Below are 17719 nucleotides of genomic sequence, written 5' to 3'. Positions count from 1 at the left end.
ACAACTTATTACTCCTCCTACTTGTTGACTGTGCATTTTCTGTATGACCATCTATGTGCATAACTCTTCTCATGTGTACTTGTACCGCCTTTTTCAGCCCCTGTGTGGGTATAAAAGGACCATGCTTCTTCTGTTCAGTGTGCTACTTCACTCAACACCGAAGGGTGCTGTGTGAATGTAGTTCCACCTCATGAGGTTTATTAAACTTTGTATTTACTATTCCAGTTTCTGTGCCAACTTCTTCCTATTGGTCTGAGGACTCTGTGCAGAGAAGGGCGAACCCCTTGCACTGGTCGGCCTAGCTGAGGTCACCATCAACAAATTGGCACCCAACTACTGGGGATCATCGGTGACTCGAATGCCCAAAGGATTGGTCGCGACGAAGGATCGGAATCTCGCTCTGGACGCGATCGCTGCCCGATGAGACCCGAGTCTTGGCAACCACGGCGTTTTTCCTTTCTTTCTGATCTGACCATCCAGGTGGTGCCGGTCCTCGACTGAGATCTCTTCTGTTGATTCGCCGTGCAGTGACCATTTGGTCGATTTTAGAACTTGGCAGTTAGAACCTGGCCACCAAGTGATTGGTAAGTGTCCTTCTGTGACGCTTGCTGTTGGTTTTGATGCCTGGGATTGGTAAGGTAGTCTAGTAACACTTACTGTGGCTTTTGGATTTTGGAATTGGTGTTGGCCAACTTGGTTTATTATGAGATTTATATATGGATTGCAATTTATATAGGCAGGTAATGAGGAGAATTTTCTCTATCTGAATTGATTTGAACGGCACATCGTACTAAAGGTACCTTAAGTGCTACTTTGATTATAATACTTTATATTCTGCACTATTTTTGGCATGCCTGTTTTTAGCACACTTCATAGGATGTGTTGCTTTTGTAGTGATACCAATTTGAGACTAGATGAAGCACAACCGGCCCCCCCGTAGGGGACGCCTAATATGGATATGTATATTAAGTATGGTCTTTCTTCTATAATGTACAGCGCATTATGGAATAAAAACACTCGTAAGGATCCTGAGTTGCGTTGGCCTATGTATGGGTCATTTGATTTACGAAAGATTGAGTATGTGGAACAATGTATGTTTAAGCGAAAGACTAGGCAAGAGATGTTTGATTGTGTACGAATGTGGGAGAAAGAAGTGCGTGAACGAATGAAGCGTGAGCAAGCCTTGATTGAAAAAGAACAGCGAAAGAACATTTATGTGAAAGCATTAGAGCTTGTGTGGGTATAAAAGGACCATGCTTCTTCTGTTCAGTGTGCTACTTCACTCAACACCGAAGGGTGCTGTGTGAATGTAGTTCCACCTCATGAGGTTTATTAAACTTTGTATTTTCTATTCCAGTTTCTGTGCCAACTTCTTCCTATTGGTCTGAGGACTCTGTGCAGAGAAGGGTGAACCCCTTGCACTGGTAGGCCTAGCTGAGGTCACCATCAACAAGTAGACCTCTGTTTTTGCTCTTTTTCTACTTTTTGTCTTTTTTTTTCTTTTCACTCTAATTGTGTGCTACCACGATTTAGTACTATATTCACATAACACCATAGCAGTTTATTGGTTGATTATCACACTTGTCGATACTGTTGTAAAAATTTAAAATGTTTGTATCTTATGATTATACCTTGATTGTTGATGACCTACACAAGTGCTGTGTCTACTTTTGACACTTCGACACACTACATCACCACACCTTACTAGAGATATGAAGAGACTTCGGATTAATAAGTACTGTCCTGGAGAGGATCTCATTACAACTTGGTGTAAGTTCTAACATTCCAGGTCTACACCCTTAAACTTGCCTCTTCTATCCCTCTAAGGACACCCTTGATGCTCATGACCCATTGCTCAGAAATACTCACGTCTGCGACCCTCCGAACTTTGTAAAATTTTCTGATTTTATGTAAGCTATATTTTGCTAATTGTTTTATTCGTACTGTGCCCTCATTATAAAGCGCTCTGATACCCTACCCTGGGTCTGGTCCGCGCTATAGAAATCTCTAAAAATAAATAAATAAATTGTCTGCCTTTCACATTTCTCACTAACACCTTTCACCTCCGTCGTCAGCATTTCAAGGGTTCCACCATCTCCCGTTTTCTCTTTCACGCTTACTTCCATCGTCTATCAGACCCCAAGTTCATTAACCCTACCTGCTACAACTAAGCGGATGACATCCAGATCATTGTAAAGCTGGAAACTCCTTCAGACCTGGGCTCAACCAATGCCTTAAAGCAGTAAACAAATGGATACTATTTCTCCATATCAAACTTTACAAGTTAAAATAGTGACACTCACTTTAAGAACCTGGAGAAAACATCAACCAATCACCATCTGGCATTAAGAAACAGATGTGATGTAAGGTAAGAAACTGGTGTTTATCAAGTACCCAAACAGCTCCCATATTCTGCAGGTAAATGACGTAACCAAGTGTGCCTTAAACATCATGCACGTTTTAAGAAGCATTTCTTACACATTTCCCACAAAGTGCTGAATGTATGTGCCCTGGGCCTAGATATAACAAAGAACTATACCTTGGGATTCCACTTTATAAACTCCATTGACTCCAGAAGGGAGTCGCCAAGCAATATTTTCATCTTTGCATGCATGACAATATCACTCTTACCATCCCACGCTCTTCAATTGTAGTCTGTGGCCACTCAATCTCATTCAGGGATCTTAGCATTACAATATGGATGGGTCGATCTTCACACAGCTAAAACTTTGCACATACTGCCAAACAAGGTCACTACAGTGGAGACTGGCTCTAATCCGGACCATTCCTTCCTTTCAGGAAGTCTTGCATTGACAGAATCTCCTATTCGGTCCAGATGGACATGCTCTGGAACTCACTGCCAGAAAGAGGTATCCTATGGCCACCTTCTATTCGGAAGAGCTGGTAAGAATTTGCTGTTACCAAATACCTTTCAGGAACAGGTTAGACTAGACAAAGATGGTGCCCCATCTGCAAGCCTAACTCGATTTAACTGTGCGGCTAATTTATGCTCCAAGCATCACCAGAGCTACAAGTCCTAAGCAACATGACCGGAGCTCCCCTTTGAACCTTAGACTCCCAATGCATTCAAACATCTCCCACTTTACTTACCCAAACTCTACCAACAAAGCACAATACAATAGCCACTCAATAAACCACCAAAACTTGATTCAGGGCTTTTACAGGGATATGAACAGCTACAATATTAATATTAAATGCTACAATAAAATACACTGAGGCACTTCAACTTACATTGTGACTGTTTTCTAAATGATTCCTGAAGTTATCTTCCTTGGTGATGGTATGAACCATTCTTCCCAGTATCTCAATAAAAGTTCTGCTTAGGTGCTTACAATACCTGGTATTGTTCACTGTGTATTAGGTTCCTCAAATGTATCCTATTTTATAATTTCCCTGATGGTTTGTCACAGAACTCCACACTGGCAGTTAGATCCACTGCTATCAATTAATTTATTCAAGGAATATGCCCACCATCACATCTAGAATTTTAAAAGCCATGCCATGGGTTCACACGTGCTATCTGAACTGCATATGTTGGTGGGTGTACTCTGATCTTGGTCCATGAACTGCAAGTAAATAGCCTCCCTGGCCACTAAGCCGCTACATCAGTGTGACCAAATTCATATCGGAAAGTCAGTTTGATAAATCTTCAACTTGAAAAATGTTTTTTTTATTTTTTTATTTTGTTTTTAAAAGGCTTTCTTCTTGTTAAAACATTGGAGCAAAATACACAGGCCCATGATTAAATACCAGGAATGGAGAAAAAAACATCCCCTCAATTCCCAAAATATTAGGAACTAATAATATAATTGTTTATTTTCTGTAAATTTTAAGAATGGGGTCTCGAGCTTTAAGACATTGTCTACAGGGACCCAAATTGATAGGAGAAGCAGAGGAGCAATGACAAACTATATTTTGTAGAGGAAGTACAGGAATATAAAACAGGTGTGGGGGGAAATACTAGGTTGGGGTAGTGTGGCGGAGTGGGACAAAAAAGAGGACCATGTGAACAGCGGAAGGTGATTGGAAAGGGGAATCGGAGGATGAAGTAAAGAGGAGAAAACTAAAAAGAGTATATCCCCTTTTCACTCAGTGAAGGCAAAAAAGGGTGTCAGTGGGAAAATGAGGACATTGGAGTAGTGATGACTGAAGTAGCTAAAATGAGGGACAGGGAGGGTCCGCGAAAAAAAATAGGAGGGGAAAACCACTAACATACATACATACCTGCAATGCATTTTCAGAAGAAAGTGCATTCGTCAGGAAGGATCCAACAAATCCACCCTGGCAACGAAAAACATTTTATTCAAGTTGGATTCGGCAGGTCCAATTTGTCATACTCGGCAGTTGTGAATAAAATAGAACTTAACCCATCACTTCCCTCCAGTATGTTCTTTAGTATTTGTTGTGCGATAGACACTAAAAACTGCAGAATTTTTACCTCATCATTTCCAACTGAATGTATGCATCTGATTTTACAAGGATTTAGACTTCCCCTCTCCCTGTATATGCACAATTTAGTTATTCTGCTTTTTATTGACATTTTGCTCTTGGATAATGCCCTCAGTTTTTTAAGTCTAGGTAACAACGTGCCTGGAATTTGTTGATGGATACAGAGTAAGATTTTGCCATTTCCTAATGCAGCAAATTGCGTCTCTTCAAAAAACTATACTTGGTATTACTGCAATACTTGTGGATGCACTGCTACTAATATTGCTAATTAGGCACAATTGTGTGTATGCAAAAAGCAGCAAGAGTCTGGCATCAGTTTGAGAATGTTTAGTGTAACTAAATTTGGAAGCTTAGTAGAAGGTATGATAGTGTTGTAGCAATCAAGTTAGTAAATGTTTTCTGGGTAACTATGTACTTTAACTATAATGTGTCGGTCACCAGTGCTACGGTCAACAACATCAATTATTTCTCTTCTGAGTGTTAATTCTGGAGGCTATTTCTTACCACTTTGTCTGTGGGTTGGTAAGTGATTTTTCAAAGGACGTCAGAGGTTTCTCACACACTGGGGTTTCTATTGGCACTTGTTACGGGTGGGAACATTTCCAGGTTTACAGTTGATGCTTGGTGTATCAGTCACTGTGAGAAACTATAATTCTACATGCATAACAATTTTAGTTAAGGGATTTCAAACATGAGTGGCTGTGTCTTGTGTCCCAGTTAGGCCTAGAGGGTAACATTGCAATTTTACATGAACACAGGTCTTTCCTAAAATTGCCTTCACTTTTTCACATCGACTTTTGACACACATTTGCATATGTGACACTTTGGGTTAGTTTCCTAGAAACGCAACCTTGCTTACACGAGTCAACTTCCGAAGAATACTGTCATATTGCCTTGCCACTATATACAAGGCCTACAACGTACATTGTGCAAATGCACTTGTAACCCTACCTGCAGCACACAAAGAATGGAATGGAAGCCTGACCACAATCTCAGCCCAGGGCAACTAATCCTTTTATTATAAATAAACATCTGTTTCCGAGTATTGGCAGAGGAGTCCATCTGCTGTCAGAGAGGTCTCTACACGCTAATGCTTTCGCCCAGCAGCTGACCGATCTCTGTGAGGGGTGCCCAGTTTGTGATCAAAACGGGGGTCCTACACTCTTTCCCATCAGGTAATGGGGTTGGATCATCTAGTATAGGGATTCTTGGCAGAACATACACATACACCCTAGACACTCTTCGTCGTTTGTCCCAGAAAAGGTCAAGTCACCTACCTTCTATGAGGCATATCTAGGCCCCCGTGCGGCCGATTTCACCAATCTTGGATTTCCTCTCGCTCCTGGTGGCCAGCCATAGCCTTCTGGAGCATTTTTCACCACCCTCCTGGCCTCCAAGAGGGTGATTCGTCAAGGAGCTGTCTTCACTGGCTACCAGCGCCAGCCTTTCACCTGGCTCTCCTTCTGGGCATCTATTCTCCCTTGCGCAGAGGCCCAGGCTTCTTCTCACAGGCCCTGAACTCCCTCAAAGGAGGAGTCCAGATTCCAGAGTCCTCCTTCCAACTGCCCATGGCGCCAGGTTCCAGCACCAGTCTTCCTCCCCAAGATCACAACCCAGAGAGCGTTCCTCTTCCTGTGCTAGACCTTTTAAGAGAAATTGGAGGGGGCTGGCATGAAGGCACTTCTGCCCTATCCTGCAGAGACACATCACCTCTCTGCATCTGCACCATCCTGCACAGGCCTCTGGGATACTTCAAGATGGCATCGTCCATGGGTCTCATGCCACATGGTCTCTCAAAAGCCCCCCTTGCTGTATTCATGGCCCAGACCTGGAGCAGGCCTGGTGCCTGGCACCGGGTGACAGCTGCTGATTGATACCCTGCAGCTTCACCCCATCTCTCCCTCCTGGAGAGAAGACCTTCACCCTTGGGGATGCTTGCAGTGAAGGATTAGGGCTCTGATCCTACAAGCTAGGGGAGGAAGGTAATTAATCCAGCTTAGCAGGGTCACACCCGGTCGGGCTCTGGTTATGAGCTTTGTCAGAGGAATATGACATTTCTGAATGACCCATAAGCAGTACAGATATGGCTTTGGACTCACAAGAATAATTCTTTTTACACAACTTACAGTGTACTTTGGTGCGTGTCTGGAGTTTGTAGGCCTTAGGAAACAAAAACTACCCCAGGTGATCTCGGTCTCCATAGGAGAATAAAGGAGTGTTCCTTCAGTGAAACAGTAAACCACACTGACTTTCCCTTACATGTGTCTCCCCTCATTATAAAGCCTATTCCATGTCACCACCCAACCCTGCATAATCACTGCCACACCATTCTATCTGTACCAGCTCCTGGGCTTCACACAACAGGAATCTCCCCCGTGCAGCCCTTACACAGGTGCACACACATGTAACCAGTCCCTTAACCTGGCTGCAGCGCAGCGGCCTTATCTCACAAGACGGACACCGGTGAAATCCATATGCAGTCCATTTTATCGTGAGTTCACTTTGGGTGATTGCCAGCTTATGAGGCTCTCCCACAGTAAAAGCTCAAACATCAGGTGTTAAAAAACTAAAAATCAGGGCGGCTCAGATGGTCAGAGCTACCTTCTCATAATGAGCAAGTTCATGCTTCTTTCAAGGACTTCCTGTGCTTCATGTGAAACATTTTGAATGATCATGAATACTCAGTGCTTGTTGTATTTAAAAGCAATTCTCAAATATGACAGTGTGCTCCTAAAAATCTGCAATTAAATACTGTACTATGTACAGTAAGTTAATAAAAGGCGAAAATCCTAAATTGATTACAAAAAACATTGATCAATACAGAAGAAAGATGTACAAAAATAAAACTATAAAGTACCTCTTAGCCAATCTGAAATTCTGTTCTCCAGTGTGGCCAAAGTACTGTTACTTGAATGAATCGCTTCTCAATACATACCAAAAACTGACGAGTTTATGAAAAGTCCAGGAAAGTACCATTGCTCTAGTGAATTACCATTGCTCTAGTGAATTGTCGATCATCTCTGGAACAGACCTCTCTGGACTCATCTCTGGTGAAGACCTCCTAACCTTGAGGAGACTTCTCAAGACCTGGCTCTTCGAAGAGTAGCAGCATCCCCCCCCCCCCACCCCTCCTCCAGCGCCTTGAGACCCCCCACGGGTATGTAGTGCGCTTTATAAATACTTTCATTGATTGATTGAACAGTTGTCCAATGTCAATGGGTAGTTCAGAATCACAATCCAAAGGGAATTTGAGGATCAAAAACCTTTCCATTAGACTTAACATAAAAATGATCACTCAAGCACAGAACAAAAATATAAAGAAACATCAGTCTTTACATCAGATTATACTTAAAGAAATAAAGAAACAGTAAACAATACCTCCCCAGGAAGCACTGCCAAAGAGGCTTGTTTTGAGATGCCAACTCGGAGTCCTTTGCTCCAAACATTTTTGCTAACAGTTTAACAACTTGCAGACGCTCATCGTTGTCATTGCTCTAGAAAATAAACACTTTTATTACAATTTGAAGACTAAAATGCAACTTTCAGTAAGCAAAATTATGCTTTTTTAATTTATAAAAGTTCTTATGCACGACTTACAATATGAACACTAAATTAAAACAGTTTTTAAAATGATACATGCACGTGCAAGAACATAGAATCTCCCTTACAAAAACACTTTCCAAAGTAAGTTGTCCCGTAAATTAGTGTTGAATGAGAATTCTATAGCTGGGCAAAGTCTTACTTGATTTAGTTTCTACATTATTTTGAAGCTTAGAGGTGGCCTCATTTGGATGGCCCCACACAGGAGGCTTACTAACGAAACAATCCTTAGTGTATATACAACCACAACAATGTATTATTATTATTAATTTGTGCAGTGCACTTAACAATTTACTGCCATATATCCAAAACAATTATATACACAAATACACTTAAAGAAGTTGCATTTATGACATTTATTGAACAAACAATGGTAGGAAGCCCATTTTGAGTTAAGCACATTTAAGTAAACATTCAATAAAGACCTAGTACAACGTTACTTACCAGTTGTTCGAAATGTACCCTTCCTGCACGGTCACCCCGAATTTATTTGCTTTCTTGCTGGACCCTATTTTTGCTGACTATAGTACTCTGTGCATTTTACCCTTGCTAACCAGTGATCAAGTGCTTGTGCTCCTCCTTTCAACATAGTGAAATTGTCATATTTAATTTATCTACAAGTCCTTAGTAAATGGTGCCCAAAGTGAAACCAGGGCCGGTAAGCTAGATGTCACTATTGGGCTGCAGCACTCATTGTACTACTCACTGCAGTGGCAATGCAAACACGACTACAAGTCTGCCACCAGTAGCCTGGCTATGCAGGTTTAAGCTGCAAATCCAAACTGTCAAAATAACCAATTTTGACAGGACAAAAACTATTATTTTAAATATTGATAAGTCTCCCCTAAGAAAGGCTTATGCACATGAAGGCTGGATGCATTGTATTTAAATGTATGGCATGTTAAAGTAAATGGTAAACATGTCCTTACAGTGACCAGCATCTACAAGTTATTTTCACTATAGAAGTGTTGGCTATTCCATAGGAAAGCAGTGGGATGCAATATTAAATACTGTATGTTGGGAACGGGACTAGCTAGAAAAATAATGAAACAACAAATTTTAAGTTTAGTTATCAAAAATCCAAAGCATGTTGAATTTGCTAGATATTATGGAAAAATAACTTTTAGAAGTTTTACCCTGCCTGAAGTCCCTGGAAGCTAACCCTGCATTTTGTAGTCTCCCTTCTGCCAGGCAGTAATTAGCATTTGAATGGGCATGAATGAGGTGCTCGCAGGACAGGGACAAAAGGCCTTGGGAGGCGTTGTTGTGCCCTTGATAGGATGGCCTATGGACTGAGCCCAAGCACTTAATTAAATTAAAAGAGACCTACCCAGTTGCAGAGGCAGCCACCAACCACCCTTCTTTACTCCCTCCAGCCAGACTTGCATCCCTCACAATGGGCCTCTTGTTGACGTCAGTGTCAGAATCTGCTGGAGTGTCAAGACCTGCCTGGCAGGTCTGCTGGGTTTGCATATAATATTTGGGGTGCTCTTGAGGGGAGGGAAAAAGAATGCCAAAACACTTTGTGTGTATCTACTGTCTGGTTGCTGAAAGCTCAGTTTTGTTATATCAGATTTCTGCATCGGAGGTTGTTTTGGGTAGAGGGACCGCATCAAACTGGATTTTGGTATTAAATGTGGGAGGACAATAGAATTACCATAGTACCTTCCCGCTCCCCCCAGCCCTCCCCCGCTACACCCATACCTCAGAGCCCATGTTTTGTGTGGCCAAAAACTTGGGCTATCTTGGAAATGTCCACAGTGGGCAGGCTTAGACCAAGAAACCTTCAACCCCTTGATTTGGGTGTCCCCAGGGGTTATTTCCACCCACTAGCTCCTGCCAGGCATAAATGTGGCATCCCCAGGCACCGACTTAGAACACACCTTGACCTGTGGAAGATCACAGGAGGACTGAACCTCCTGTCTGAGACTGAGAAGCATCTAAATGACTGGCCCTGCTCCCCCTCTGTTACCAGGACAAGAAAGTGGACTCCAAGGGTCGTAGGCTGACCACCTGTTCAAGATATAGGGATAAAATAAGCTACAAGAGGTCTTTTCTGCAACTACCCAGCTAATCGAACAAGTTACTGTAACGATATATCAGTAAGAAACATGGGTTAGTTATAGATTCCTTACCTTAAAATTACCCTCAAGCGTCAGACTGGATCCGGAAAGTTTGTCAGCAGTACCCCAGCGAGTCGGAAGGTGGCGTCGGTCGACTTCGTGTTCGCTGTTGGCGTCGTGGTCGCTGGGATGACGACGCGGTAGCTACATAGACGCTGCCCTCGCGCGCTAACGTCAGTTCTGTACACGACTTTCCGCGCAGAGCTATACAAGACATTGACCACCGGTGCATAAAACTAGGGCCCTGAAAGGAAGTCCTTAACCCTAGAAGTCATTTCGCAGAACGGGGAGGATGGTTGGGGCAGTAAGGAATCTATAACTAACATATGTTTCTTACAGATATATAATTACCGAAGGTAAGTAACTTATTCATCTGAAAGAAACCGATTCCTTACTTTAGAATAGATGTCCCAGCAATACCAACCCCGGAGGTGGGTCTGCAAACCAAGTAGACACCAGAAAGTCCTGGAGAACAGAACGGCTAAAGAAGCTGTCTCTCCGGACTTGGCTGTCCAGGCAGTAGTGTTTCGTGAACGTGTGCAGAGATGCCCAAGTAGCTGCCTGACAGATGTCATTGAGGTGGACTCCCCGTCCCAAAGCAGTGGTAGCTGCCGTTACCCTGGTGGAATGGGCGCGCAGTCCCACTGGAGGCTCCTTCTATGCTAAAGAGTAACAAACTTTAATGCACAAAACGACCCACCTAGAGATGGTCCGTTTGTGCACGGCCCAACCTTTTTTGGTGCCCACGTAGCCAACAAAGAGCTTGTCATCCACCCGGAATTGTTTGGTGCGATCCAAATAGAAGGAAAGCGCACGTTTAGAATCCAGACGGTGGAGCCTCTCTTGCCTAGCCACGAAAGGGGCGAGAAGCAGACTGCGCAGGGCGGGTGGTGGAGAGGCCCAAGGACCTGGCCGTAGCCCGAGAGTCCTTAAAGCGCTCCAGTGCGTTGTCTGCCTGGTTGCTGAAAAGCAGACTGCCATCAAAGGGCATGTCCTTAAGAGTGGCTTGGACATCTGATGAAAAACCACTCGACCTCAAATAGGCGTAGCGTCGAAGGGCTACCGACGTGGAAAACGTCCTGCCTAGTGAGTCGGCGGTATCCAGCCCACTGCGGATGGTAAACTTTGCTGCGTCTCTCCCTTCGGCAACTGCCAGAGAGGCAGCACTTATGCAACCGTATCCCACACGGAGGGGATGTAACTGCCCAACAGACATGCGGTGTTTACAGACCGCAGTCCCAAGCTAGAGGAAGAAAACATCTTCTTCCCAAGATGGCCTAGCTTTTTGGACTCCCTATCAGGTGGAGCATTAGGGAATGCGCCCTTGGAGGTGGAGGCTTGGACCACCAAGCTCTCAGGGGTGGGGTGTTGGGAAAGCAAAGTGGGTTCGCCCAGGGCCGGGCGGTGGCATCAGGCATTCATCCTATCCACAGGAGCCCCTGTGTTGGGCCTGGACCAGGTACCTAAAAGGATGTCTGTTAGGGCTTAATTAAACGCCAGCAGGGGCTCTGAAGAGCTCGCTGCCAGTTGACGAACCTCTGTCAGGAGGTTATTCCTGACTGCCACTGTAGGTAGCTAGAGGCTGAGAGCTTTGGCCGCCCTACACAACACCACTGCGTAAGACGCTACCTCCTCCATAGCCACGGATGGAGGAGACAACATGCCAAGGTCTGGTGAGGTATCCAAACCACTGGCTTCCCCCAGTTCCTCTCTCCAGTCCGGTTCATAACCTAACTGGTCAGTCAAAGGGTCAACAGACCCCTCCCAGTCCTCTTCACCCTCCTCTGGCTGCCAATCTGGTCTCAAATAGCCAGGGTATAACAGGGGCACAAAAATATCAGTTGGAGCCGGATCCGGCTCCGTGTCTACCTCGAGGTGGAGGTCAGGGTCGACGTCGGCTGGGGACACAGCCAACATCGGCTGCGGAGGTGGTGCCGGTGGAATCGACGCCAGGGGAGGTGTAACAAGGTCGACCAGCGCTGATCCGGATCCAAGCCTGGATCCAAGGGGACCATGCAGTGCAGAGGTCAGAGCAGCCGGCTTCTAAGGCCCAGTGCCCCCAGCCGAGTTTGCAGGGCCCGAAGGTGCGCCTGCTGATTCGGGCTGCTTAAAGATGGCGTGCATCCCTTCGTAAAATTGACTAAGCTGGGTAGGGGTCACTCCGGGACCCGGGAAGGGGGGGAAACCCGGAGTCGACCCTACGGGCTCCGCACGTGGAGCCGCACGAGGGGCACCACCAGCATCCCTCGTCGCGTCGGCCGACGGACAGGGAGAAGTCGAAGAGCGGCGATGCTTCTTCGACTTCTTGTGCTTCGACTTACCTGACCCCGAGTGCGAAGACTTGAATGAAGAATGGTGTTGGCTGCACAACCAGTCCCTCGACCTCCTACGTGACTGGGACCTCGAGCGACGTGGAACCGACTGCCGGGCCTCGAGTAGCTTTCGGAACCGCTCCCACAAAGACGTCGGGACATAGTCTGGGAGTCGGAGAACGACTTGGGGTCGTGGTCGCACTCCAGGCAGTAGAGGCACACGCGGTGCGGATCCGTCACAGACATCAGTCGGTTACAGGAACCGCAGGCCTTGAAGCTGGGCATCCCTCGTGCACCAGGAGGCGATGGACTCAAAATACATAGTCGACAAAAGTCGAGAAAAAGTCAGACAAAAAGTGACTGGAGGTACCTCTCTCTCTCTCCGGATCTGCGTTTGCTGGCGCGGAAAAAGAAAGAACCGACATCAGCGCGCGAGGGCGGCGTCTATGTAGCTACCGTGAAGTCATGCCGTCGACGCACGCGGAGTCGAGTCGACTGACGCCACCTTCCGCAGGGGTACTGTTGACAAAAAAACTTTGCGGATCATGACTGACACCTGGGGTAATTCTAAGGGAAGGAATCTATAGCTAATTGTTTCTTTCAGATTGAACTTTTATTGTGCATGTTAGTAAACGCAACTTTTCTGACTAAAAGTCATAGGCCAGTATCATTTATTATTGACTAAGACAACGAACCTACCCATACACCGGATTCAATACAGACTTTTTTTCAACTGAATCTGCTGTGATCCTCCTGAATGTTTTTTTGCTTCGATTATGATGTTGATGCAATCTGGTGGCAGCTTTAAATGCAGATATTATAGAATTAGTGAGCTAGCCATCAAAGCACAATAATTAGTTGTGCTGCAGGATTCTGCACTGTGAACTAGACAGCAGGTTGGGTTTGCACAACAATCTGCTGAGTACATGTCAAAACGAGAACTACATTTCAAAATAACTTTTGGTACCCGTCACATGCCTTATCCCACATGCTCACCCCCAAATTTCTAGGACACATTTTATTATTGGAACACAATTGCATCCAAACCAGCTAAGAAATACACGCAACAACTTCATCCCAGAACCTCCGTATCCTCCTTATACTTCTACCAAGCAAATCACACATGCTGAAGCTAGTGAGACTGTTAGTTTCACTCCTCTGTGCTGAATCCCAAAGTGACATCTCCTTCGTTAAAATCTTATATTGCCCTAACCATTGGTTTACCTTATTCCACATCTGTAGAACCACTTTTATGTACTGTGGTCATTTCATTCTTCGCCACCTCCCATAGAGTGGAGCTGGGTATCCCCTCAAGTCCATCCAATGTCCGTCATGTCTGACCAACGGTTCATCCTCTGGAGCGAATGCCCAGTAATTCACAACTACCGGTTGCAACGCCTAATACTACTTTCTTACATCAGGGAGGGCAATGCCACAATCATATACCCCTCGTATCAGTTTATTTAGAGCAATTCTAGGGGTTCCTACATTCCACAATGTTATGCTTTGTTATTCGTGATTTATACAGCGCACGGCTACTCCAAAGAGTGTCCCGGCGCTACAGAAGACCACAGACAACCAACAAAAGCTGCAGAGATAGGCCCCAAGGTACCATCCTAAAAATTAAAAAGGGGAGAGCTAGAGCTGAAAAAGCCATGTCTTCAGATTTCGTCTGAAAGACAAAAGATCAGAGTTCTGACGAAGTAAGATGGGAAGACCGTTCCAAAGGCGAGAAGCCGTGACCTGAAAAGATCTTCCTCCGACGCGTGAGAGCCTAAATTTGGGAATTAAGTCTAGGGACTGGGAGGAGGATCTTAGAGATCGTTGGGGAATATAAGGTAGAAGTCTTTCTCGTAGGTACGGGGCCCCAATCCCATAGAGGGATTTAAAAAACAAAACCATAGCCTTAAAGTAAATTCTTTTTTTCACTGGAAGCCAGTGGAGTAAAGAGAGCAGATGCGAAGTATGAGTTCTGGGCTTAATGAGAAAGATAGCCCTGGCTGCCACAATTTGGATAATTTGTAGCCGACTTAATAAATACTCGGGGAGACCCAAGTATAAAGAATTCACATAGTCGAGTCTTGACAGCACCAAAGCCTGTACCAATGGCACCCACAATTACGTGACAAGAATTTTCAATTCTATTAAGGACAATGGAGGGGAGGATTATGCTTCTCATTTCTTTGATTTTTATTTCTGCAGCCAAACAAAAATTATTTGCAAAAAACTACAAATCCCATGAGCACTCAGTGCACATAACAACCATAGTGTGTATCATATAAAGGTCCCAACAGAGGTAACCACTTCCTCTTTCTTTGTTTGATCTCAGCATACCTAATACGAACTTAGTCTCAACATTAGTCTGAAACTTTTTCCCTGGCAGAAGAGTCCTTCACAACCCAGACATGAAACAGATGAACTTTGAATCCTCAGAACGTGAAGACGATTCCATGAACTTCCAGCATTCGGCGGGCAACCGCAACATAGTTCCAGAGGGACTAACCCTTTAAACTCTATCAACGTAGAAGCGTTGTATCTTTCATTTGCCATCTGTACCTGAAACAGAGATACATTTCTGTAATATTGGAAAACCCATGGAGATCCTAATCATGCCATTCAGACACAAGGGGGGGAAAAATCTTATACAGTATAATGATTCTAAAATGCATAAAATTATCAACAATAATGCATGACAGAATTGAAAATTCTTGTCACGTATGTTTGCAAATTTTTAATTCTAGGTCAGGACCGTGGGCTCCGATTATGCTTGTTCAAAGCTGAGCCACCACTATTGACTTCACATCCAAAATAGGTTTATAGTAAAAGGTCTTAAATGTAGATTCAGCTGACCAATCAGCTGCTTTCATTAGATCACCAAGACTTACTCCCATGGAGAAAGATTTGGATGCCATCGCACCCCGCACAGAATGGGCGCCAAATTTTGAAACATCAATGCCTGCTTCTTCCATGAACCAACGTACCCACCTAGATAAGGTGGCCGGGGTCACTGGTCGAAAAGGCTTTTGTAAAACAATGAACAATTGGCCATTCATATCAGATCTGAATTCAGCAGTACTTACCTCGTACGCTTTCAAACATTGAACTACACACAGTTTAGAATTATCCGGGAACGCCGGATAAGATACCGAGGTAGAGTTACCCTTGGTCCATCTGGATATAATAAAGGTTACTCCTTCAGGAGAAAACCGACGTTCCGAGAGATCGAGGGCGCGGATATCTGAAACCCTCTTGCAGGAAACCAGACATAATAGCATGGCTAATTTCGCTGAAATTTGCTTTTGAGATAGGTATTTGTTGGCAGGCCAGGACTCTAAAAACAGTAAAACCACAGACACGTCCCAAAGAACTATCCTAATACCCCTAAGTAGTTTGCAGACTAAAGGGTGCTCTCCAACTGATTTACCGTCTATTTGAATGTGTCCTGCCGAGATGGCGGATCGAAAATTGTTAACAGTTCTGTAAGCTAAACCAGATGACGCTAGTGAGGCCAGGAAATTTACTACCATGGAGACAGTCGTTGTAGTGGGATCGGCGTTCCGTTGAGAACACCAGCTAAACCATCTGTTCCATGCAGATGAATATCGTTTATGTGTATTGGACGACCATGCTTCATTAATGAACTTGTGAGCATCTCTCGAAAGTCCTGGGAACTCCCAGCAATCCCTGAAACTCGCCAAGCCACCAGAGGAAGCTGCCCTGACTCTTATCAATGGATGAGGAGCCTTCTGAGGGTCTAACAACAGATTCCATCTCTGTGGAAGAAGAAAGGGTACAGCACAGGACAGTTCCAGAACCATCGGGAACCATGCATGAGCCCTCCACAATGGGGAAATAAGCACTAATTCCGCTTGTTGACGCCTGGTCTGGGCCAAGACTCTGGGAATCATCATGAATAGCTGAAAAACATAATTTAGAGTCTGGGACCAAAGCTGGAGAAATGGATCCGCGGCTATCGCCTCTGGATCCGGACACCAACTGTAAAACTCTGGTAATTAACGAATTGAGGGGTGAGGCAAAGAGGTATAATTGACACGGCCCCCATAAGATGTTCAGAGCACGAAAAACTCGAGGATGGAGCCTCCAATCGCTGAAGTCTCGAAGGTAGCGGGAGTGCCAATCGGCCAATTCGTTGCTTAGTCCTGGGAGATACTCTGCCACTACTGAGATTCTGTGGAGTAGGCAATACTGCCAAAAAACCTTGGCTATTTCCGCCAGAATCCTGGAATTCGTTCCCCCCAGCTTGTTGACATAGCGAACCGCTGAAATATTGTCCATTGGTAAGAGAATGCAACAATCTGTCCTCTGGGGTGAAAGACTGCCAGCAGCTCCAATCAATTTATGTGCAAGGAGAGTTCTTGTTGTGACCATCGACCTCCAGTGGATATCGATCCGCAACGCGCTCCCCAGCCCCAGCAGCTGGCATCCGATTCGATCACAATCTCGGGACTGGACCCGAATATGGCTCTGCTGTTCCATGACTCCATGTGCTCGAGCCACCACAGCATTTCCCACCTCGCCTCTTCGAAAAGAGGAATCTTTTCTGCATATCCGAGGCCTTTGCGGAGATATTGGATCTTTAGACGCTGGAGCGCCCGATAGTGAAGAGGGCCTGGGAAAATGGCTTGCATCGAGGAGGACAATAGCCCCACGATCCGTGCCACCGACCTAAACGACACAACTTGCTTGTTCAATATGACCCGCAACTCCTTCTTGATGGTTCTGATCTTTTGAGATGGAAGCAACAGCTGGCAGCTCCGCGAATCGATCTGAAAACCCAGTAATTCTATGGATTGCATTGGAGACATGACGGATTTCTGAGGATTCACCACAAAGCCTAAGCTCTGAAGGAGAGATATGGACCATTCCAGATGAGCGACTACTAATCGAGGACAACTCGCCATGATAATGATGTCATCTAAGTAGACTATCATTCGTACTCCGCGCGCTCTCAAGAGTTCCACCACCGGGCGGGAAGCTTTGTGAAGCACCATGGTGCAGAGGATAGCCCGAAGGGAAGGACCTTGTACTTGTAGCACACGCCTTGCCAGAAAAATTGGAGGAACCGACGAGGAGCGTAAATAGGGACGGATAGGTACGCGTCTTTGAGATCCAGACGCACCATCCAGTCTCCTTCCTGCAAGAGATCGCGTAAAAGATGGATGCCTTCCATCTTGAAGTGGCGATACACTATCC

General features: G+C 45.0%; 1 protein-coding gene across 2 annotated transcripts in view; it reads right to left on the bottom strand.

Moving 5' to 3' along the window:
• Positions 1–17719, bottom strand: part of PDS5B (PDS5 cohesin associated factor B) — an 802561-nt gene that overhangs the window by 613603 nt on the left and 171239 nt on the right. For both annotated transcript variants that reach the window (XM_085621687.1, XM_085621686.1), the window contains exon 9: positions 7849–7964. In XM_085621687.1, coding sequence (XP_085477813.1) covers positions 7849–7964 — 116 coding nt within the window. The remainder of the gene's footprint in view (positions 1–7848; positions 7965–17719) is intronic.

Source organism: Triturus cristatus, chromosome 8 (assembly GCF_964204655.1).
Source record: "Triturus cristatus chromosome 8, aTriCri1.1, whole genome shotgun sequence".
In the NCBI taxonomy this organism is placed as follows: domain Eukaryota; kingdom Metazoa; phylum Chordata; class Amphibia; order Caudata; family Salamandridae; genus Triturus; species Triturus cristatus.
Note: the sequence above shows the minus strand (reverse complement) of the source record. Positions and strands in the feature narration are given on the sequence as shown.